Below are 24,597 nucleotides of genomic sequence, written 5' to 3'. Positions count from 1 at the left end.
GGCTCGATCCTTTCTCTGTTTTATTCTCCGGCGCCTTAATACACCCGATTGGGTTCATTTCGATCTGTGTCTCTGTTTTCGACGTCGAAGCGCTGGTTCCTGGCTGCAGTGTGTTGGAAAACGGCAGCATCGTCTGTTCTTTCGTATGTTCCAGGTAAAGCGGCTTTGGGACTGGTGGTATCGGCGGAAAACCAGGCGGCGGTTGTACCATTGGTTGGCCAATGATGGCGGGTCCGACGGTGTCCAAGAACGACGAATACTCGACCCCACCTATATCGAATACAGGCTCGATCTCTGTTGGTTTTCTCGCTTCGACGTTGATCGCGTGGATTCTCAGTTCCACTCACGTTCGGAACCAGGCTAACATCTGTTCCCACTTGGCGATGTGGTTGTAAATCAATCCAGCCTGGGTTCCGTTGAGTGAATTAACGTCGATGTCCGGTAGCTCCATCAGTAGGAAAGACGTATACGGCGATTCCTCTTCGATGTGCGGATCTACAAGCATCGCAGGAAAATTACGTAGACGTCGCGCTCCCTCCGGTCTCGCCATAGAGCGACCGCGTCCGGGCGGCGGTGATGGACCGCTGGCTGACGAATGCGTTGATGAGCTCTGTCGGCGATTCTCGGTTTGGGTTGCATCTCTGTCTGTTGCGCTCCGGCTACTCTTATCGGTTTCCCTCGGCGGGGATGAGCGGCTGCGATGTTGTTCGTCGCGGTTCGGTGACCGGTAACGGCTCGACGATTGATGTCTTCGACGATTTTCTTCGATATCGTTTCTCGCGTCTCGGTCGAATCTCGGTATACCCATAAAATCCTCCGGTTGCCGTTCACCGCTAATTAATTGGGCTGCTCCGTTAACTGTATCTCTGATCCGGTTGTCTCGGGAACTATCTCGGTACTTTGCGAATTCTGTAAAATAAATACAACTCTGGTTAGTGTCTCAACATTACACAGAAACTACTTCTTCGGCTCTGGTTTGGGTGGGGGTTTGTTAGTAACGATTTTCTTCTTGGGCGGAGTCTTTTGACGATCGCGATTCGAACGAGGCGTATACGGCTTCTTATTGTTCTTCCAATTACTCTGATAACGAGGTTTCCCTCGGTACGGTTGCCGGTTCCTCTTGGGAGTGTAATTCTGGCCCCTGGGGCGGCGCGAATTATTCCCCCAGTTGGAACGGCTGCGATAAGAATTTCGATTTTTATGGAAATTGAACCTCGGTTTACGATTATTATTTCTGTGTTTGGATTTACCGTGTTTGTAGAATACGCGGGGATTATTGCACGTCGTTCCAAAGTGACCCCACTCCGAACATCTGAAGCACCTCGGCCCATCTTCCCACTTCGGGCATTCAAAATCGTAGTGATCTGGGTTGGAGCAATTGTAACAATTGTGATCGGGCGGTCTCGGTAGGGTTTCGGCGTTGTAGGGCGGTCTCGGTTGGGGCTTTCCGTCACTCCGTCGGATAACTGGTCGGTGACTAAAGTAGTTGGCCTGCTGCGGCCCACCTCTCCGTTCAGACTCCAGCTGTAACAACAACAACTTAAGGTCAGCGAGACTCGTATGAGGATATTCGCCCTTAGACTTAAGAATAACCCTAAGCTCTGTATAGATAGACTCTGTCGCCTCTACTATCCTATCAAAGATCTCTGGCTCGGGAATCTCTTCCCCTTTCGTTTGCATCTTAAAGTCGTAGGTGAGTTCGTCCATACGCCCAAAGAAAGCGTCGAGAGTTTCCCCTCTACCTAGCATTAACTTGTTGAACTCGGACTTGATCGTACCCCTACTCACGTTCCTCTCTACTCTCCGTAAGTCGAAAATGGCGTCGATCATCTTCTGTACAGGCGTAATATGCCCTACTCTCGCAAAATAATATTCGTCTAGTCTGTGTAGAACGAGATTACGAAGCTGCTTCTCCTCAGCTTTCCTCTTGGTCCGCTTCGTGAGGTTAATATTGTAGATCTCAGCATCCAACTGTAGCATCTGATGCCACGTCTCGATTCTCACCTCCTTCGTCAGTACCTTACGTGTTTCATGATTGCTTCGCATCATATTCTCTGTCAGACGGTTTTTCCTACTGGAATGCGTTTTCTTCTCTTTCGACTTCTTAGACGATTTCTTCGGTTTCGTCTCAGTCGCTGGCTCACTCTGTGTACTCGTACTATTTCTAGATGGTGGAGGAGGAGGCGGAGGATTTTGGGTACTGTTCGACGTAGCACCTCCTCCAGTTCCAGAATCATCTCCGTTCTCCTCTTCTTCCTCTTCGGAGCTGGAATCAGACGAATCATCATCCGACTCTTCCGAGTCCGATTCGGAGTCCGAAGAACTACGTTCATTTTCCGAAGCGTCGGACATCGTTGGTTTTGGCGTCGGGGCGCGGGGTCGTTCAACTTGACGTTGCTGTTCAGGCGCGGGTCGCGGTACTGTCTCAGTTTGAACGGTGTTCTCGGTAGCTGGCACAGCATCCGGCATTCTTCTCACTAATATCGGTTTCTCAGTCTCTGTCTCTTTCTTTGAGCGCTTTCGTTTCTTCTTCAATGCTTTCTCAACCATCTCATCTTCGGCTCTCAGTGCAAGCAATTTACTCATCGCTTGGTCCATCGCTGCTCTCCGCTTCGCACCTGGTTCCCAATTCAAAAATGACAATTGAATTTCACCTTCACTCTGTACGTGCGAACTCGTAAACTGGTCCTGATTCGTGCTCGGATGCTGTACGGAACTCTGAGCTGACGTTGAAGGCTGTGATAACGTTACAACCGTACGACAATCATTCTTAGGTGGTAGCGGAATTGCTACTGGCACAACATCTCGATTAAATGATAACGGACTCTGTTTCTCCGGTGACTTAGACTTTTTCTTTTTCTTCTTCTTTTTCCTTTCTACCTCTCTCGTCGTATTCTCATTACTCACTACGTTCTCTGTGCGTGTCTCAGTGTTGGTTGTCTTCGGAGCCTGATTGCTATTGTTTCTAATAATTTTGTACTGAGTGACAATATCACCTTCATTGTACTTAGTCGTCTGTCTACTCGAATCTACATTACTCTGTGTACTTACATCTCGATTTGATCTCGACGACTCAGACTTATGGGCTTTTCTTCGGTTACTTTCTTCCCTTTCCTAGTTACCCATTGTTTATATCAATACTAATTACTCTAATTAAATATGCAAAAATTACTCTGAACTTGGTTCGTGTGCTTACTCTGTCTCTCTGGCGTTGACGTTCAATGTTGGCTTGAATCTCGTTCATTCGTCGCGTTTCAGCTTCTATATCTATCTCGCGTTCCTCACTGGAACGATGACGTCGGTGGCGGCTTCGGGAGTCTGACCTGGACCGTTTCTGGGCTTTAGACCGGTGATACCTGTCTTCATCTCGTCTGCTCTTACGGTCATCATCATCTCTACGATGTCTATCAGCCTGCACGAACAATTGACTCAAATTAGCGATACTAGGAAGGGCTCAGGTACTTCGTGACGTAAGAAAAATAGCACGCAAAAACAGCATCAGCGAAGCAAATTTTGAATTAATTAGTCACACTCCTAATTAATTCCAATTCAACACAGAGTCGTTCGGTCCAGTCGGATCACACTTCTCGTCTGAATTTCACTTCTCTGTGTCGCCTGATTTCTCTGTATGATAGGTTAGCGTTCAGCCTGAACTTACTAGCTAACAACAACAACGATTCTGAAGCCCAAGATTTTCAAAAATTTCCAAAATTTCGAAAAATTCTCTAAGTTTTCTCTGACCAAAGAAAAATCGGGCATGACCTTAGGGCGCTCTAACCGTTACGATCACCGAATTAACGTAAACGTACGTACACAAGCACAAACATAAACTACACTTCTCTGTGATGCTGCCCGTTACTCAAATTGGTCCAAATACGTAGAGAATCGTCGTTTTCTATCATACTAGAGGTGTGCACATCGTAACGAAAAATGGCAAAAATTTCTCTGTTAGGCAGCCGAAAACTACACAGCATCTCTGTACACGCTATGGCTATTTCAACACACACAATTTAAACTTTGTTTTGAATCTCTGAACTAATTTGGCTCGAATTTCATCTCTAATAACGGCGTATAACTACCCGCGAACACGTGTGTGGATCTTGGACTCACAGATCTCATTTCTACGTAATATTTTCATAAATCATAATTCACATCTCCGGAACTCTTTTATACGTATTATAAACGTCTCATCTTATTAAAATTCTCGGAAAAATTCACCACTGGAACTCTTTTTAATACTCTGACGCCGGTTTCACACGTGTTGCGTCATCTTTCCATCTCTGTAGCCAAAATCTCTGTGTGTGTGAAAATCGCCATTTCGAGTACTTTGATACTCAGAACGCATAATTAAGCCACTTTTAAAAGCATAATAAGCATAATTACTAATAAATAGAAATAAATACTGAGATTTCGAGGCATCCAGCAACATGGCGAACATGTGCTGGCCGCTCTCGTCACCATCAGCTCTGCATACCATGATATCGGCGAGAACTTGGAGTAATCGATAATTACGGAAATAACGAGTCGACACGGAGAATATTAATTAATCAATTAATATATTATTCAAACAATAATAACTTCATCAAACAAAACAATACTCGGAATAATACGGAGAACACATCTAACACGTAGTATAACAAAACAGCAAGTGCGAATAGTTACACGAGCGTACGTAGCTCGTAGCGCGGCAGGGCCGCGTTACACGGGCGGAGTATCTCTGTGTTGAGGAGCGCAGCCTGGCGGCTAACATGGATTCCCCATTCGCCTTAGTTTGATTCATTCCGCATAACAAACACCTTTCTGTACAGTACAATTTCGAATGTCTCGAAAGATTTAATACTACCTACGTTGCGGTTACTTCATATATTACAGATAACAGATGGTGTTCTGGTTTCGTAATTTGGTCTAATTAAAGTTACGTCGGGAATTGATAAAGCGGTGTGAATAATGATCTATTTTACTTCCTAATGAAATATCTTTACCCTAACGCGTCCTTAGCAGTATTAAATAAAAATTCTCTGTTATTTTGAACGTTCGTATAAATGTTTATAGATGATAAGAAATCGAATAACGACGACCTCGAGGCGAGGAAAAAAAATTTCGGTACTTTCTATTTCACATTAGATTATTTGTAGGTACTTACATTCATTTGGTACAAAGGCAAACAATAAATTCGCTCATTCGACGAGAAATTCGTAATTGCATATTTCCAGCGATATCGCCCAAGTAGGGTAAAAACATTCAGCAGCGGTAAAATCTTTTAATACTTGAACTGAAATAGTTGGAATTTATTCTGAAAGCAAACTAGATTAATCTATTCTTCTATAGTACGTTTGCCTGGTTTCCGCACTCTCTCTCGCTCTCCAACATAAAAATCAATACACTGAAAAATACCTCTCGTTAGTGGTCAAGACTGCGAGTAATTCGTAAATTGATATTTTTCATCATTTGTACTCGACAAAAAGAACGAAACAAGAACGAACTCGGGCTCCATTAATGAAAATCTCGCTGCTGGCAATAATTATCAAGTATAATTAGCTGTAATTTGGTGGCTTCGCGATATTTCCACCTTTACCACATTTTTTTCAAAACTCTCCACAGTTATAGCAGCATGGCGAATGCGAATACAAAACAAAGACATTTCTTCATCAACTACCGAATTAATTTACTACCCAACAAGAAAATTAAATTTTCAAAAGCACCCCAGTAAAAATTAATCACGCGACTTTTTTTATACGAACGTGTACATAAATTTGCATAATTAACTTTTAAAGGCGCAATTTCCCAGTGATAATTTTTTTCCACGCTGTATTATAATACGTGTCGAAAGATAAATTTCGCACGTTTTGCAGAGGTGTGAATTTTTTTACGTTTTTTGTGAAGTATCGTTATCGAGTGCATTTTGTATTTTACATCGTAAATTGAGCTAACGAAAGAAATTACGTTTTTAGCAACTTTTTAAGCGTTGATTCAAGTTTAATAATTACATTACTAATGGGTAGATATGCATTTGACGCATGGTGTGATAATGTTTTCATGAATAGGTATAAGTACCTTTCAAGTTGCTTGATTATTAAAACTACAATATTACAAAACATACGAATTAGCTATAAATTGCACAGATAATAATTTGACGAGCATAATAAAAAATCTTTTTCTCGGAACTGATGAAATTTCAAGGTCATTAATGATTCATTTTTTGGTCGAAGTTTTTATAATTATGTAATGAAAAGACTGAAAGAAAGACTAACGAAATGCATTCATTCATGAGACATGAATAACGCCACGTTTCAGAAATTCTTTAAGAAAGTGAGGATTTTTCAGCGAAAAAATTTCACCTATCGGAATACCTTTAAAAATGCAAAAAACTCATTTTTCACAATTAGCCTCTGAATAATAAATCTAATTCATTATGAATGGGAAAAAAATTTCATAATAATATTGTTACTTCATCAATTTGAAAGTGATCTAAAATCCCCGAAATTCGACAAAATTATAAATCTGACAAAGATCAACGATCATGCAATATGTATTGTGTACATATGTATAATTGAAACTTGACTAAAGTATAGATATAAGTATTCTAAAATTAGGTGCAATAAAGAACATCTTCAAGCTATCAATTTTCAGCTTGTCTCCAATACTCGGTTAATTGCCATTATATTGATTATCTTTGCAAGGATGCAAATACCATTTATCGTCACCAATGTAACTCATCACATGATTAGCAGCTTGACCTTTACCCAAAATTAAATATTCGCCAGGTCTATTGTTACTCCACATACAAACGAGAACGCTGATATGTTTCAGAACTGTTCCTCCACTGCAATCTTGAAAAATACCAGTTGCCTTCGAGGTGCAATATGGAAAGCCAGACAAAAAATCTGACTTTCCGTCTGTGAAGCCTATCGCTTTACCAATTTTAATGCATTCGTTCTTGATATCTTCTTCACACTCGCAATGTTTTGTAGGATCTACCCTAAAATATTCATAAAGGTTAAGATTGATCAATTTTTTTGTCACATGACATCCGGGTATTGGGTTAATGGTCATTCAAATTGATTTTCCCTCATTTCCTTCTGTGAGGTTAACCGAAAAAAAGATAACATTTCAGAAATTATCGTAACCTATAAGTACATATGTAATTTTTGGTTGCAAATAAAATTATTCTCATAGAGACTTGTTTGGAGAAGTTTTGTGCCTTAATATTTTTCAAAACCGGGCATATTTCCGCATTATTGATTGAAGAATTTTTTGACCACAAAAATAAGGGTCTTGGAACGGATGAGAAAATGGAGTGGTGGAGGGTCAAATGCCCCAAAATTTTGGAAATCTGTATTTTCGAATTAGAAAATCCTCAATCCTCAGATTACCTATTTCAAATTTTGGTCAAAAGAAATGGTCAAATCTCGTTGATGAAATTCGCTCTTGACGACGTTTGAAAATTTTTTGATGAACCCGCTCTCTCCTCCTGTATCAACTAACTACCTTGGTGAATAGCTGAAAAATTGGCCATAAGCTAGGAAATTTGGGAAAATTAATTTCTCTGAAAGATTGGACATTCTGATTTTTAAAAAAAAGATCCACTAGCTGCAATAAAAAAAAAAATGAAGCAAAATAATTGATAATTAAGTAGGTACACTACGAAGGCCACCTTACCCTGCAAAAGCATTATATTGTTCTACGGTCAACTTCAAGTCACAAATAGCCGATACACATAGAAAAAGGCACGATAGCATCCAGAATATACTGATAAATTTCTCTGCCATCTTGAATAATTGCAATTTACAGAGATGAACTTCAAATGATAATCCTATGTGTGATTTTCACTATATAACGAAGCTTTCACAAAATCATGATCAAGCAATGCTTTTTTCCATTATATGTATAATCTTTTTTCTGTCATATGATGTAGTAATTTATTATTTTTTAATCGTAAACTATAGATCACGTGCTGACACTCATTTGTTTTCATAGCTGCTGAAACTATCGAGCAGATGTTACATTAAATCTAAAAAATATGTAAAATTATTATTTGATTTTTGCTAAACATTTGATAATTTTTCTTTTTTATTGGCGCAATTTCGCGATTTGTTTCATAGTGATGACACTGATGACATATACGTAGCTTTGAAAATGGCTTGATTTGACTTTCAGAACTCTCATAAGGTCGTCATCGATATGCGAACTGCGATTTGTAAATTATTGGTTTCAGGTGAAATACATAATAAAAAGACCAGATGTGTTTTGATGATGTGTGAATACTGAATAGTCATCAACAATAACAGTTGGTGAATTCTGAATAAACAAAAATTTTCAAAAACAAATCCATTATTTTGCCAGATTTTAATATGTTTACTTTGTGAAATCGATGGTGAAAAAATCTTCCCAAGCTGTTCGAAATTCCATTAACTCGAAAAAAATCGAACAGTTGGAATTTAAATGTTTTCCCATTAAGTATGTAGGTAAATTTTTTATTGCACTCATTAAACACTAGCGAACGCTTGTGATGATTTTCATTCGTTTTAATAGCTGCGAAATGCTGTCATAAATTTTACTAAATGATACGAAATGTAAAACGTATAGGTACGTTGAGTCGAATTAATTTTTTTGAAATTCTTTGTTTTTAGTCATGCCAAACAAAAGTACTTTTTTAAAAAAATGTTCTCATAAAGTTGTGTTTTTTTGCCAAATTTACCCAAGTCAAAAAATGCCAATTTTTGGAAAAGCTATAAAAAAGTGTCAATTTTAGGGAGAAAAATGTCAAATAGAGTCAATTTTTGCCAAAATAGTAAAAAAGTGTCCATTTTTTTGGTAAAATTGTCAAAAGGAACCTTTTTTTGCAAAAATTGCCCAACAGTCCTGTTCCATCCAAGATTGCTAAAAAAAATCCCGTTCTTGTTAAAATTGTCCAAAAGTTCCCGTTTTTTATCAAAATATCAGAGTGTTAATTTTTAGCGAGTTGACGAAAAATTGGAATATTTTTTCGTCAAAGTTCTCAAGAAGTAGTTTTTTGATAAAACAGTCAAATGGTCGTAATTTTTGCCAAAATTACCAAGAAATTTGTGCTTTTTTTTGCCAAAATGTCCAAAAAGCACCAATGTTTATCTTGCATGCTTAAAAAAATCATCATTTTTTTTCGAAGTTTGCCAAAGAACTTCATTTTTTATTTACATTGTGGAAATCGAAGAATTTGTCTTCGTTTACATTTGAATTACGTACCTAAAAAATTAAAATACATAACAAACTTTCACAAACTGTAAACCCTTTTGAACTGTTTTTTCGTTGAATCGTTCGATGCGTCTAGTAAGAAAAAAATTGAAAAAGTTCAGGGTCATTGCCCTCCATCAAGTAACGCTTCCTTCAAACCAAACTTCAAAAATTAAAAATCATAACTTAAACAAAAAATCATTTTATTTATCAATTCGAATACTTACACATTCAATACGTAAAAAATAATAATAATTTAAAAAGTCTTATTACAAAATTCTCATAATGACTAACAATTTTTTTCATTTTTTTTTTTTCAAAAAAAAGAACAAAAAACAAACCTTTTGAGCATGAAAAAGGAAAAAATGTAAACTCTAATTAACGATTAACTCTTGTTTACTTTTTTCAATGTCTTCAATGTGCACCGAAATTTCTTGTTTTCGAGGAAGAGGAGAACGTCCAACATCAATAAACTTCATAACATACATAGCCATTATTATACAACACGAGCCAAGAAAGTAAAAAGTTCCACTATATTTCAAGTTGTCGGTCAGAGTGAAAAATAATTTAGCAGTTAAAAAAGCCGTTATACTCCCAGCCAATTGACCGTAACTCATAGCTAAGCTCATCACTTTGGGTTCAAATATTCTAGTAAAAATAATAAAAGGTACATTAGCAATACCTGTGGTAAAACTTAAAATATAACACAACACACCAATAAAAGGCAAAGTCTTTATGAAATTACTATCGTAGCCTCGTTCAAGTAACGAGAATGCAACTCCAACTCCAAACAACGACATCGCAGCTAATACGTACGATATGACTAGTAATAATTTTTGGTTAACCCTGTTAACCAATAGACCAGGAATACAACAACCGAATATTTGAATCAGGCCCATTATAACAGTAGAAAACGACGGCGAGATCTTATTCCCAGATTTGCCAAAAATCAACTCCGTGTAACTGGTGATGATGGTAATTCCAGATATCTGCTGACCGGATAATAACATCATCGCTATGATAACCGAAGCAGTTGTACTTCTCGAGGTGAATAAATCTTTGAAAGATACACGTGATTGGAAAGCAGGAGAAGCTTGTATGGCAGCCATTTCTTTACCAACTTTGTGCTCTTTGTTGCCTCTAAACCACATGAATGATTCCTTGGCTCGTTGCTCTTGGTTATCCATTAATAAATAAAGCGGACTTTCCGGTAGTTTGAAGAACATGAGAAGAAATGCGATAGGAAACGATAAGCAAATTGTGTTCAGTACGTTGTAAGGAAAAAACGATCCGCAAAGGTATACCACGAGGAATCCGCCGTTGAGGAAAATTGCTCCTAAGGAGCTCATCGGACCTTTTAATCTTGCGCTGGTTATTTCATTCGTGTAAGACATACCGACTACTAAACCTCCACTGACTGATACACCCAACAGAAATCTGCATATTAGGAGTATTTTGAAATCCGTCTTGTATAGAATACCTGCCCAAGCTGAGGTTTGCAGAAGACCAACGATATATCCGGCAATTTTTCTACCGAATGTTTCGGTTATCGGGTTCCATATCAGGCAACCAGCCATTCCGCCGAAGTATAAAACCGAAGTAACCCATGAAAATTCTTCTTCAGTTAATGAACCCGAAGCTGTAGTATTCAGTTCGGGGCAATCTTTCCACGTTTCTGTCATGTTTCTGAGGTATTTTTCGGTGGGACTGGACCATCCTGAGGCTATGCCTCCGCACATCACTGGAAGGAAAACTGCAAGCGGAAGAAAAATATTATTAATTGATGTACTCGTTAGATCAGAAATATTTCGAGTGGTTGCAAAACAGACAGACCTTTTGGTAAACAAATTCTGATGAAAAAATGATAGGTAAATTACACCATAATTTAGCAAAAAATGACAGAAATAATGATGCCATAATCAGATAATCAGTTTTTGTGTTTTTTAAGATAGGCTGAGCTGAGATAATTTACGATGTGATGTAAAATAAGTTCCGCGTTACGTTTTTGTATGTGAAAGCATCTCGTATCATTTAAGGAAAAAAATCACCCTGTACAAAGTACACATTTTTTTATGATCGAATTACAATCAAACACCTATATGTAGATAGGTACACTAGATATTTAATCGTTTATTCAAATGAATAGGCTATAATCATCGTCACAAATAGAATTATGTACCTACGTACTGAGATCACCAAACGAATAAAAATAAAATAAAACGTAGTTTCCAAATTACAATTCTCACAAAAAAAGAAAAAAAAATGAAAAATATTCCTAAACAGGATATTTTCAACTTTCAAACCATCCGAAAATTCTCAGCTTTCGTTAAGTATAGCCACGTTATTAAGCTAAAAATAATAATCAAATTACTTACCAACTATACAGCTGATGACCTGTCGGATGCCATCCCTTTTAATTTTCTTCTCGTCGGCCAAATTTGCCATTTTAAAAGCACACCCGTCACTTTTAAATCATCACGAAACTTATTTTAAAAAATGAAACCAAGTCACGCGAAGAGAGCAACTAGAAATGCTAAAAACACAATTACCAACTCTTTAGCGAGCTTTATCCCATTAGCGTTTAATCAACGAGTAATTAGGCGAATTCTGTATCAATATTATAGGTGATTTCTATCACCTCCTTTTTTTTTCATTGATAACGTCGAGAATTTTAATTAAGTATAATTACGTGTTATAATTTTTTTCAAACCAATTTTTATAACATGTGGGATTAAGTAGGTAATTAGTTTGAACCGATGTACGATTTTGATACATATTTTTTATTTTGGGCATAGTTAGGTGTTAAAATTTTGACAGAAGAGTTCAAGTTTATCACGGAAATATCGTAAATCAATTTTCAATTTAATTGGTTCACGCGAATTTTCCTCTGTTGCAACATTGTGATTACGATTTTCCGATCAATGACGTGAAAAGAACCGAAAATAATGTTATCAGCTTTTTCATTCGTGTTGAAAGCCGCCGAGATAATTTTCACGCCGATAAAGGAACGCTTTGCTAGGCCAAAGATATGATACCTACTCGTACAAGATATGGAATGGAATTTCGTTCACTAATTTTTTTAAATTTTAATACTGGGAAAAGTTGCAATGAATGTTGGATTGCAATCGTGGAAATGGAACTGAATTTTATGCATTTTATTCGTTAAAAGTGCAGAGAAAGCGAACGATAACGAATTTATTCAAGGTCGTATTCAAATGAGAAAACGACGATGGAACTGGGAGTCCCAGTATTTTTTTCTCCCTCCTTCTCTCGAGAAAGATTTGGACTCATCAAGTGCCTCACTAAAAAAATGTAATGATGGCAGCAAAATGCAATTCCCCCTTTGTCAAATTTTAATACCTACCTGATTTTTAATTAATGTGTAAGTAATAGACTCAGACTGTACTTAAAATTAAAAAAAAAAAAAAAAAATGAAAATTCTCTTGAAAAATTACAGATTGGCCACCTTGCTCTTTAAAATGCCGTCGACTGAAATTTCATAGACGCAGGATGTTTATTCGAATGAAAGTTTTTTATAAAGATTTTTTCTTATTATTCAAGGAATTACAGAGTAAAAGCACGATCTTTCTTTTCCTTCTCTTTTTCGTCAAGACGACAGCAATAAAATTCATTTTTTCGTAACTTCATTAACTTTCAATTAAAATACCATTACCTTATTTGATTCACAAGTATTTCTATGAATTAATGTTAAAAATTCATTAATTATTTCACATTGGATGAATACAGAATGATATTTGGACTCGTAAACAAGCTAAGGTAACTCATTCCATCAATAATTGTGCAATTTAAACGACCTACATTAGTTAAGTAGGTATTCCTTAAAAAATACGTAAACTTGTACGTTCAGATTCTAAAATTAGATCATCGTAATACATTCATAATTTCGATTAAGTTATCTTTAAATCTGTATACAAACAGTTAGCTGTCTTTCAACTATCTGCACGAACACAGGTCACCTCTGAATATTTTTTTCACCATTATGTTCATTTGCAATAAGCATGAAAATCAACCATCAAATGCGTCATATCGCAATAATGTGAGGTGAAATTGAGAAAAAAGTTCAATTTTTTAGAAATTAATTTTATAGTAGGAAATGCTATCTGAAAAAATTCAATAAAATAATGCACGATTTATTTTGAATTTTTTCAAAATTCATTTTTTATCGACGGATATTCGTAATTAAAGATACCTATACTTGTAACCCGTGTGTAATTTTTATCGTTATTTTTATTAATTGTTTATTATTTTTGTTCTGTTTGCAGATAACTTTTACATGGCTGAAGTATTCGGGAAATAGTATCAGATGAGTGTCTTTTAAGTGGCTGATATTCCATTGGAACATTTAGTAGGTAATAAAAATTCATTTGTTTATGACTTGTTAAATACAGATTGAGAAGAGATGAAGTAGTCTTCGTTTAAGCAAGGTGTTGAAAAATCAGTATGAATAGTAAACTGATGTATCATGTAGTATTAGCTATGATTCGCTTAAAAAGTGTCTCAATAGAAAAAAATTGAAAATATTCGAGAACAATTTCAAAAATTGGACCGATTTTGAATTTTGATGAGACGTCGTCAACTTTTTTCTCAATTATGCACCAGCCTCTTCAATTCAACAGATAGGCAACATGTTTATCTAACATCCTTCATTGGCGGTATCCAGTACCGTATCCACATCTTTCTACCCCCAAGCTTCTCATACACTCATCTTATCTATTACCTACCTACCTACCTATCTCCTATGATGAGTAAAAACCTCGTAAAAGCCTCATTTTTTCAGCTCGAAAAGTGTGTCTAAGTCAAAGTACCTTTATCATTCTAACATAGGTAGTAGGTACCTACCCACATAATCAAGTATGAGCACTAGGCTGTATCTTATTTTGAAAAGTTCGAATTTTGTAGCTTCCACCCCCCCCCCAAAACATGACCTCAGATGAAAAAATAATTCCCTATTTTTTATTTTTCCCCTATCTGTAGAAAAAAGTGGTGCCGGTACCCCCCTAAGGAAGAAATCAAAAAAACCAAAGAAAAGTTCTATTCATGAAAATTCTTTGTTTCTGCGCCAGAATGTTTCTAAATAATCCCCTTTTTAAGAAAAAAAGTTCCCCGGCTCTTCAAACCATATTGGCTCCCTAGTAAGGAGCCCCTCAAAGTTGAAAAAATCACAAAAAATGATAATAAATCAAAGTTATGGAAAATTTGATGAAAATATCTTATTTACACATTAGAATTGTTCTACATAGCCCCATTTTCAAGAAAAAACCATTGTTGGAACCTCAAATGATTTTGGCTCTCTGCATGGAGCTCTTCAAATTTGGGAAAAATAAAAAAAAATATTAAAAATTGATGTCTGTAGAAATTTTTTGAATTTTTTTTATTTATGTGCAGAATCTTTCTGAATAAACACTTTTTTAAGAAAAACCTTCCCCCGGTCTCCCAAATCATGTTGGTTACCTATAAAGCCCCTCAAAGTTGAAAAAATCAACAAAAAAAAAATGAAAAATTCATATCTATACAAATTTTTTGAGGAGGGGCTGTGTGAGTGTAAAACAAAATCTGACGTCATATTCGTGCTCAGTGATATCGAATCATAAGAAAACGACACCCTACGTTCATTTATATTCATGTTTCACAAAATTCCAAAATCACCCCCCCCCAGACACATTTTTTCAACTTTTCAGCATGGTGCACCAAAGCAAAAATTTCGAAAGAAGTGCATGATGTTTGGGGGTCAAAAATACATCCAAAAAACGTGTTTATAAAATTGTACCTCGCAATCTTGATTGTTAATAGGCATAAAAAAATGAAAAAAACGCCGTTTTGAGGGGTAAATATGAGGGGAGGGGTTGAAAATTTTTGTGGGGATACCTAAGTACTAAGGATATACATAACTTCCAGAAAAATTTTCAAAATCGGTTAAAATGGGACTGAGAAAAGTGTTATTGAAATTTCAGAAAAGGGGGGGGGGGTCCCCAAAAAGGGGAGGGGGTGTGGATCGGAAATTTTTCACGCGCAAGTTTCTCCATCGTATCCACCTTCCATGCTGATATCAACTCGAACGCTTTCGGGGACCATCTCACCCCCCCCCCTTAGGCGTCTATATCCTTTATGTATTTTTCAGGAAACCCCCCTTTTTTGAATGGCTGTGGTTCCACCCCCCCTTGAACATACAAAGAAAGTTGATACATCATTAGATCGGAAATTTGACGTATATTCTTTTATCTTCCACATATTTTTCGCTAAAATGCAATGCGGCGGAGAAAATCGCGAAAAACTGATTTTGGGGGCACGAATGTGGGTCTGGGGGCGAAGCACCACGCGGATTTAGGGTGGGTTTTAGTATGTCATTTAGGACACCATCCTGAGCATTTTGGCGCAAAAAAAAATTTTCCCCTAATTTATTCCAGGTATGAGTTCTTATATGAGCTAATTTGACTAGATTAAGGTACACCCTAATGAGCACCCTGAGAATGCAAAAGCATTGAAAGAACTTTTTTTGGATAAGTACTCGTATCATAAAATGCAAATCTTAATCTGAGAATCTGACGTATTTTTCTTTCAGATGATGGAATCTCAATTCACGTTGGTGTTCATCGTTAGTTTTCTGTCACTGGGTAAGATGAAAATCACCAAGTTCTCATAAAAAGTACACAAAACGAAACCATTTTCTGTTGATTAATAAAATGAATGTTTTCAGTGCACGGGTACACGCCGACATTTCGCAATGAAGCAACCCACCCTCTTAAAGCACCGACCGAAAGTACGCTGCAAATGAACGAGGAATCATCCGGCCGCACCAATAGCAACATTCAAAAACACGACACGTATTTCTCCGGCGGTAAACATTTCGAATACATGCTGCTAAATGGTTCAAATGTATTGTTAACCTCGTTACAAAACGACAGCCCGTACGATAATCCAGCAGAACAGGTGGTTTCGCCAAAACCTGAACTGTTTACCAGACCAGACTTCACGAAAAATAACTCCTTGGTAGAAAATGTGTCGAGAAATAAAACTTATTTAGTGACGAAACCATTAAACGCGAGCAGCTCTTGGAATAAGACTACCCCAGTTCGAAATAACTTCACCGCAATAACGAAATTAAAGAGTAACCACAACTCGACGTGGTTTTCAGTCAACACCATGCCAGAACAAAGTGTCACCAAGTTTTCAGTTAGGAGACCGGATTTTCGTAAATTTGAAAAACCCAATATTAGTTCTCCAACTAGACTGTATTCGAGATCCGAAAACAAATCCAACGAGAATTTCGCCTCTTTTACATCGCCCATTGTGGCGAAACCAGTAGTCAGCATTTACAGCGACGGAAGTATACCGGAAACGGAGGAAAAGCCGGCTCAAAAACAATCCTACGATTACGACGATTCGTTTACAAAGCTTTTAATTTCAAATGGTATTCTAAAGCCGGATAATAAAGAAGGTTGGAGAAGCGTCGCAGATTCCAGTTCATCTTCAGTTCCACCATCCACCGAAAAAATGTACTCCAAGGCGCCGCCGAAGAAGTTCAACGCTAGTGGTGTCACAAACACGCCGAATGACACATTCTCGTCAACTTACACGCATATTTTAAAAGATCGTATCACATCTGTAGACCCTGGAACTGTGATGAGTTCGCAGAACGTCACCAAAGCTCCAGAAAGTATATGGAACAGTAACAATGTAACTCACTTACCCATCGCAAGCCATGATCAGGATCAGGAACAATCGACTAAAGACGTAGCTGCCGTTGATTCTATGCCAGCTGGTATTCCAAATCTGCAAGAGCTTTCCACCAAATCGAGCGCCGGAATAACATCGAATTCTGTTGGAGATCTGAATGTGGACGAATCGCCTCGCGAAGCATCTGCCGAATCCAACACTCTATCCATTATCACTAACAAACCGCGCACCAATGTTGAAAAACAAAACAAAATCCAAGAAACTTACCAACCATTGAAGAAGTACACTTTACCGATAGTGAAAAAGAACTTTTTCCCCGACACGATGATATTCAATGATTTGGTACAAAATGAAAATTCTGCAAAGCCTTTCAACGCAAAGAACTTGACTCGAGATCAACCGGTAAAGATATCAGTGAAATCGTATTCCAATAAAGTTGAAGATTTGTCAAATGAAAGTTACCCTCCTATGACAAAATTTTATCAAATTCCTAGCTCAAAAGTGATCGATGATAAAAATAGAATGGCAGATTCCAAAAACAAAACAGCAAAAGAATTCCAAAATTTGGTGGAAAAATCTCTTCAACAACTATTTTTACCGGTAGCGAAATTTTTCAGTAATTACAAAGAGAATTTACCCGGTAATACGCATCTCGATGATAAAGTTAAAAATTTTAAAATAAATATCGAAGATTCGAGAGATGTGAAAGTTACTTTGAAAAGTTTCACATTTACCAATCTCGTTGAAGTATTGCAAAATAAATCAAAAAATCGTAAATCAAACGAACCGCAGCTACTGAGAGTCGATCGTGATTTAACTGATAACGAGCCTCAAGAAACTATTTTCAATTGGACTGATCTAAATAATGGCAAAAATGTCAATTTAGAAGACACCATCAATGAATTATTTTCAGAGGACGACGATGTTCACTGGTTCGTTCTTCTTTTGGCTGGAAATTCCACAATAGCCGAAATGAGAAAAGAAGATTTTGTAAAATACCTAAAAGTGAATCTAGCAGCCAGATTATCATTAGAATACAATGATATTAGAATAAACGCTATTTTAGTAGTTCCTCCAAATCTAATGGTAAATGTTAGTTTACCAGCTAACGAATCCCCTGTAAATGTTAACGAAGAAGTAAATGTAGAAGAGCATCAAAAAATCGGTTCCATTCACGAATTAGCAGAAACAAACGCTACTTTACTGGAACTATCGGGACAAGAATATCACGTAGTGCAACTACTCTGCTTAAAATCTCAACAATCTGTACAGAACAGTTTGCCTCAAACAGCCAGAGTAATAGATAGGAAACACGACGACATCGAATTCTATATATTCCTTATCGTAGGAGCTATTTGCATGTTCGGAATGATAAGTCCTCTTTTGTACACGCTTTATAAATTAATACAGAAACGTTTAACGACGTATACTTTCAAGATCCCAGATGTATTTCGTGAAAAAATTAAACCACCTCCGCACGAAAAAATCAACGAGTCGACTTGCGAATCACTAAACGTGATATTTTCTGAAGATTTCGATCGGAAGTATTCGTCAACGTCGTGGTTCGACAACACTCAACATTCTAGTTCAATATTAAAACCTAGCAGCGAAGTTCCTCCGGCATTTTTCGTTCCTAAAGACGAAAGTTTCACTGATTTCTGTGACATAACACGTAATCCTATTGAAAACAGTCCACGCTTGAGTAAAGAAAATAAATTAAATATGCTCGGTTGCCGTCCATCCTGTGTACTCTTACCGCATCAAGGTAGATATCAAATTGATACCGAATACGATCCAGATAAATATTTCGATAATCCGAATTACAGCCACGATGCGCGATGAAGAGTGGTTTTCATAGATTGTCTTCCAAAGCTAGGTTGTTAAGGAAATAGAAGAATTTTATTATTAGAAAAGATTTCTCTAGTAAATTGGTATTTAACGCCATTGTGTTTAATGTTGTAGAATATTTTTTTTTTGTTCCGTTGTTAATAATTTTAAACTAAAAGTTTACATTTTTTTGATAATATTGTCTTTGTGTTTCTCAGTACCAATCGTCCAAGACGAATCGTCCGTTTTGCTTTATTGTTAGTTTTGTAATTATTTTCAAATGCAAAAGCCTTAGCATGCGGCTAAGATATGATTAAATGGCGACAAAATTAATAATAGTGTTATAATTCATTAAATTTAAATTCTTCATCTTTTTTATATAAAAATTTATTATTACCTATTATTATATACCTATGATTTTTTTAATGTGAAATTTACGTAACGGAATTGTAATGGATCGCAATTGTTTTCAGGATTGTCTGTATGACGTATTGATTTTTGGAGTTCTAGATTCATAAGTTCATTATCTATATTCCATTTTCTATAAATATTAACAACGTTCGTATTAAAAAATCTAACATAATAGAAACATCTGATAGAGATTTAAGTTGCAAAAATATGTAATTTATACGTCATATTGAATAAAAATATTTTCAAAAATAGTATTCCAATATATTGAATACCAAACTGGAAACAAAACTTCATTTTAAAGAAATAACTTCATCATCTGCTGAATTTTACAACGCTTTCTTGCTTTTCCGAAGTAAATTACAAGCAATGCCTGTTCTTCCTAGAATCAAATATCAAAATAGGTAAAATAAATTTCTTTCAACGTTTTATTAGTAAGTGAACATGAAAACTTTGGGTCCTGTTATTGTCACTATAGAAAATAAATAAATAAATAATTAGCACAATAACTTTAAGAAGTAAGACACGATCTTATCACGTTCAAAAAATAATATAAATAAAACAAAAAATATTTCTTCGCAAGCTGCAAAATCATTTTTATGTGAATTAATACAGAAATTAGTGAAAAAAACTACTAATCAAGGAGTTTAGATTAGGAATCATAACACGTTGCACATTCTACATACGATAACAAAATGAACAAAACACAAATACAGAATGAAGACACGATCACAAAAATACTGAAAATTTAACCATTTAGAGACAGATTTCATCCGGGAATACGTCTTTTAATGAGGAATATTAGATTGCCTTCGTCAAGAGGTACCAAACTAATTCACGTGACTAGATGATCTGGCAATTACTCCCTAGAAGATGACATAAGAATTATTAAAAATAGGTATACTCAAAAATATGAAATCAAATAATGATAAAAAAATCAACCTGCCGGACGGCCACTGCGATTTTTTGTCAGTTAAAGGAACATATACAACACCCATTAATTGTTTTCTAACAACGGTTCCGTCTTCTTTTTTATCGACTTGTTCTAAATATTGACTTCCTCTTGCTGGTCCTATTGGTACGATTAATCTGCCGCCAGGTTTTAACTGGCTCACCAACTGAACATAATATATTTTTGTCAGTTTTTTTTTTGACAGTTACGTACATTTCAACATGCAAGCTTTAATTTCTTTTTATTACCTTCTCAGGTAATGATGGAGATGCAGCGCCAACATGGATAGCATTGTAAGGAGCTTCAGGTACGTAGCCTTCTCTTCCATCACCAGCTAGAAATGAATAACATTATTAGTAAGCTTGGCGACAAAAATAAAAATTGCAATTCTACACAACATTACCTAATAATTTGAGTCTCCCTGAAGATAATAATTCCGGTTTATCTTTTTGAACATTTTCAATTGATTTATTCACTAGTTGAGGTATATGGTCGATACCAATTGCTTTGCCATTTGCTCCAATCATTAAAGCCATACATACGGTTAAATAGCCTGATCCTGAACCAACATCTAGAGCTTTTTCACCGGAAACTAATTTGTCCTTAAGTAATTCTAAAGCGTATGCGTGCTACAACAAACCAACATTCATAATTAACATAATGAAAATGATTGAATAAAATTTAAATGAAAATTACCAACCATATGAGGAGCACTGATAGTTACACCATATCCAATGCTTTGAGGAGAATCCATGTATGGGTTATGTGTTATATAATTTCCACGATCAACTTGTTTCATTACATTTTCTACTCGCTCTGACTTGATGATACCATTAGCTGTGGAAAAAGATACCGTATTAGGGGAATGCATTACATGTAGGTAGAGTAGAAAGATGGTGAAAAATACGACGATTCTTACCTTTGAGGTTTTTGATTAGATCCAAATTCGAACGACCGTGTGAACTCCACGCCATATTTTGATTTAGTATTAACCCCAGGCTACAGAACGAAGCAGTAATAATAGAAATTTTAATAATTGTTGTCTTATTACACATTTAATCATCCAAATGTAATAGAATAAGGTTTCAGAAGCGAATGCGAAAGAGAAGAGGGATATTTCAGTTTCTATCAAATAAATGGGTTAATTTGGACAGAGAATAGTTCAATTTTTACCGTAAGTACTCGCTCTAAACTCCCACACGTTGCAATAAATCGCACAAATTAAACAGATATCCAGAGAGAGCGAGAAGTTGATTAATTTTAATTATCTCAACGACTTCGTGATAATTTAACTTATCAAGTTAAAACTTACCAATAAAAACAGTGAAATTGGATGTTTGTATTTGTAGGAATGGAGCTATGAAAAATTCATCAAATGAGTACAGGAAGAGCTTCAAAAGTGCATTTTTAATAGCAAATGATGTAAAAATTGTTAATTAATTGAAAAATAAAATTCGTTCAAGGAGCAACGCGCCTCAACGTTATCAATTCATTTTTTTCGAATTTGAAAAAAAATTGATAATGAAAATTACAGAACATTTTGCTAGCGCTCCTGTGTTAATTTTTTGATACTATTTTTAGTAGGTAAAAATGGCAAAATAAGTAGGAAAAAGTTGAACAATTACTTTTTTTTTTTTTTTTTTTTTTTCAAAAAATATCAAAAATATTTAGAATATTTTAGCTGATTTGATTTGACTGGCTGAAAAGTGAAATCTGAATGAAATTGACTCAATCTTAATCAACATCAACTCAAGGCTGACTGGCTGAATCTTTTTTGGGATCGAAAAAGTTGCACGACATGATTTTTGAGGGCGAAATTTTGATTGAACAATCTATTAGATACCACTTCTTTTCATCATAATTATAAAAATTGAAATAAAAATGCAATAAATACAGCAAATCATCAAGGTACCTCACTAGGTAATTAGGTAATAGGTAGTTTCTTTTTTTGTTGAAGGTTGTTGAAGCCTGAAAAATGAAAATACTACGTAGGCGAATGAATGCTATTTAATGAACGAGTAGGTAAGCATCTACTATAATAATTAATTAATCTAGTCCTTACTACTTAGTACCTACATTTACGAATGAATTTTGAATTTTTGTTGCAGTAGTGAGACAAACGAGGCAGAGCTATATTCTCAGAGACTCAGACCGCAGAACTAACTATAAGGTAAATTTCAGATGGACGATGACTCGGCCAATAATAATAAAGAAGAATCATTAGCTAGGTAGGGACCAGTAGGGACGTAGTTATTAAGCATTAATTTGGTCTCTGAGTGACCTTTGCTGGCGAGTATTCACTTTAGTTCCTTCCCACTGCCCATGTCATCTTAATTCGAGTACCAACTTCAGAAAGTGATTACAAGATTTCATTATTCACCTCTAACGCCAACATCTCCACTTCAATAAGAATAAGTATGCGTTTACTTACTCGCGAAGAAAGGTTAAAAATGATGAGGTGTGAAAACTAATTACAACCAGCACTGAATAAAGTTCGCTGAAGCGAGTGTTAATTCTGATGCAGGTATTTAAGAAAATTAGGTTATTTCCCCTTTTTTGTTTTCAACAGGCGAATTTTTAATTACAAATTGAAAATATAAATTGAAGTGCTTATGTATGTTGTAACGGGTCGTTTCAACGGCGCAACTGCTCCTATAGTACGTACCTATACGAAAGGGAAAAAAATGATAATGTTTCTTACCTTTACGGTGTGGAAGTGTGTAGAATATACTTCGCAATCATACAAAAAGCCAAACATTTACATTTCTTTTATACATTAGTAAATTCTTTTGTAAAAGATTATTTAACTAAAAGCTTTGCCATGTTTTTCAAAGGAATGTGTTTTTACAAATGTACACCGGCACCGCAAAGTTTATATTCGAATCAGAACATTATTGTCGATAAAATACATTCAACATTGGCGCTTTCAAACCATAACACCCGCATTATAAGAGTTAGCCCGAGGAATCATTTGCCTACGAGGCACATCGGCATCGCAGTCGCAGATCTTGCAGCAGTTTTGTTGTTGTTTTTTGTCAACTAATGAAATTTGCAAACTTGGCGAAACGTTGATAAATATTTATCATCCTTCGCTAAATGTCACCGCGTCGAGTTGTCCTCTAAGCTTCGAAGAATAGGCAACCGAGTTAAAATGAATAGAGAAAGGGTATACAAAGGATATACCTATCGTAAACGAGTTCGTCGTTCTAACAATTCAGATTTGTTTAGGAGTTGAACTATTACCAAGTTTCGGCTCATTTTCTTTTCTAATTAGTGGTTTTCTGTTTCGACGGTTCGCATTTCTACCAGTATGTGTAATTTTACTTATCTCTCGGGGTAATTTTTACATTACATCGTCAACTTATTCGCGCAGATTCTAACTGGGTTTCTGGGACTCGAGCGACCTTCCGAATGAAAATCTGATAATGATGTGAAGTTTTAATTGCGTTATTATTTTAATCGAGAGTAGTATACAAAAGGACGCCTAGGCATACTCAAAGCGCCCAAGGGTATTTTTGACCCTCCCGTTTGAGGCTCGAACTCAGTTTTGAGGCTATCCGAGTCAAGCTAGCTCCGTTTCAAAGTACTAATAAAAAATAAAAACTGTGTTATGACGTCATGCGCACTCCATCCAACCACCAACCAGTTCTGTGTGCTGCTACTGGTTCCAAAACGTGCCACATAGAGCGCGTTCCAGCAGTCAGCTAGCAGCAGCACACAGCAACAACCAGTCAGCTGTTTTGTAGTGCTTCCATTTTCCGCCACATAGAGGGTGCTTTGGTAGTTGTCATTTTTTTATTTTTTTATTTTTTTATTTTTTATTCAAGATGAAGAGAACAGTAGGTAAATAATAATAATTAATTATTATTTGATGGAAGGAGAAAATTTCCTTTCACTTTGTTAGTGAAGAGAGGGAAAAATATTTATTAATGACTATTTTTTTTTTTTTCAAGAACAGATTTCAGTTGTATTAATAAACAAGTTGTGTAGTGAACAGTGCTGTGATTTTTTTTCATCAATTAAGAACTTTGATTTTTTCTGTTTTTTTTTTTCATTTAATAAGTATTTTTTTTTACATTTGTATAAGATGGCTACTCAACAATCCAAAGATCCTTATACTTTGATTGTGAAGGACGTTAATGAAGATAATTTGCAAGATGTTGTTAAAACCATTGATAAATTCAGACAAAAAATTATTGATAAGTTTGATAGGTTTGTTCTAATGATTCGTGTTGAAGATTTAGCATCAACTTACAACATTATGCAAATTGAATATGCATATGTGGATGAACTGAATAAACAAGCAATAAACATTCTACAATCATTAGAAGATTTTGATGACATTGACACATATACATTGGTGGACATCATGCCTAGTATCAAGTTCTTTAAAAAGTATAGTGATTATGATTATTTCAGTAAGATATGTGAAGATACATTGTTTAAATTGAATGACTTGAGTCTGAAATTAACTCTTAAGAAATTTAAACAAAATTTTCATGAAT

General features: G+C 35.9%; 4 protein-coding genes across 6 annotated transcripts in view; 1 reads left to right on the top strand and 3 right to left on the bottom strand.

Moving 5' to 3' along the window:
* LOC135835547 (uncharacterized) overlaps positions 1-19,397 on the top strand; it is a 42,656-nt gene extending 23,259 nt beyond the window's left edge. Inside the window, exons 2-4 of the mRNA XM_065349867.1 lie at positions 13,494-13,580; positions 15,791-15,842; positions 15,926-19,397. Of these exons, the coding sequence (XP_065205939.1) occupies positions 15,791-15,842; positions 15,926-18,747 (2,874 nt within the window). The 5' untranslated portion in view covers positions 13,494-13,580 and the 3' untranslated portion in view covers positions 18,748-19,397. The remainder of the gene's footprint in view (positions 1-13,493; positions 13,581-15,790; positions 15,843-15,925) is intronic.
* LOC135835544 (uncharacterized) lies at positions 331-4,830 on the bottom strand. 2 transcript variants are annotated; one of them, XM_065349861.1, is made up of 5 exons: positions 4,475-4,830; positions 3,197-3,412; positions 3,052-3,114; positions 1,251-1,524; positions 331-909 (listed from the first exon to the last, which is right to left on the bottom strand). In XM_065349861.1, exons 1-5 carry the CDS (start codon positions 4,475-4,477, stop codon positions 344-346), a joined length of 1,122 nt encoding a protein of 373 aa, XP_065205933.1. In that variant the 5' UTR covers positions 4,478-4,830; the 3' UTR covers positions 331-343. The 2 variants fall into 2 exon arrangements, with proteins under 2 accessions (XP_065205933.1, XP_065205934.1); XM_065349862.1 differs by lacking the exon at positions 3,052-3,114 and having other exon boundaries at positions 4,475-4,827.
* Positions 9,397-12,012, bottom strand: LOC135835543 (facilitated trehalose transporter Tret1-like). Its single transcript, XM_065349860.1, has 2 exons — positions 11,586-12,012; positions 9,397-10,963 (listed from the first exon to the last, which is right to left on the bottom strand). The coding sequence occupies exons 1-2, from the start codon at positions 11,653-11,655 to the stop codon at positions 9,585-9,587; spliced, it is 1,449 nt and encodes a 482-aa protein (XP_065205932.1). The 5' UTR covers positions 11,656-12,012; the 3' UTR covers positions 9,397-9,584.
* Positions 19,398-19,554: 157 nt separating the features above from the next.
* LOC135835554 (protein-L-isoaspartate(D-aspartate) O-methyltransferase-like) lies at positions 19,555-21,593 on the bottom strand. 2 transcript variants are annotated; one of them, XM_065349873.1, is made up of 7 exons: positions 21,405-21,593; positions 21,012-21,091; positions 20,793-20,929; positions 20,496-20,721; positions 20,341-20,426; positions 20,083-20,258; positions 19,555-20,002 (listed from the first exon to the last, which is right to left on the bottom strand). In XM_065349873.1, the coding sequence occupies exons 2-7, from the start codon at positions 21,064-21,066 to the stop codon at positions 19,984-19,986; spliced, it is 699 nt and encodes a 232-aa protein (XP_065205945.1). In that variant the 5' UTR covers positions 21,067-21,091; positions 21,405-21,593; the 3' UTR covers positions 19,555-19,983. The 2 variants fall into 2 exon arrangements, with proteins under 2 accessions (XP_065205945.1, XP_065205946.1); XM_065349874.1 differs by having other exon boundaries at positions 19,555-20,006; positions 21,405-21,592.
* Positions 21,594-24,597: the final 3,004 nt, after the last annotated feature.

The sequence above is a fragment of the Planococcus citri genome, chromosome 2, assembly GCF_950023065.1.
Source record: "Planococcus citri chromosome 2, ihPlaCitr1.1, whole genome shotgun sequence".
NCBI classification, from domain to species: Eukaryota; Metazoa; Arthropoda; class Insecta; order Hemiptera; family Pseudococcidae; genus Planococcus; species Planococcus citri.
This window is presented reverse-complemented; position numbering and strand designations above follow the sequence as displayed.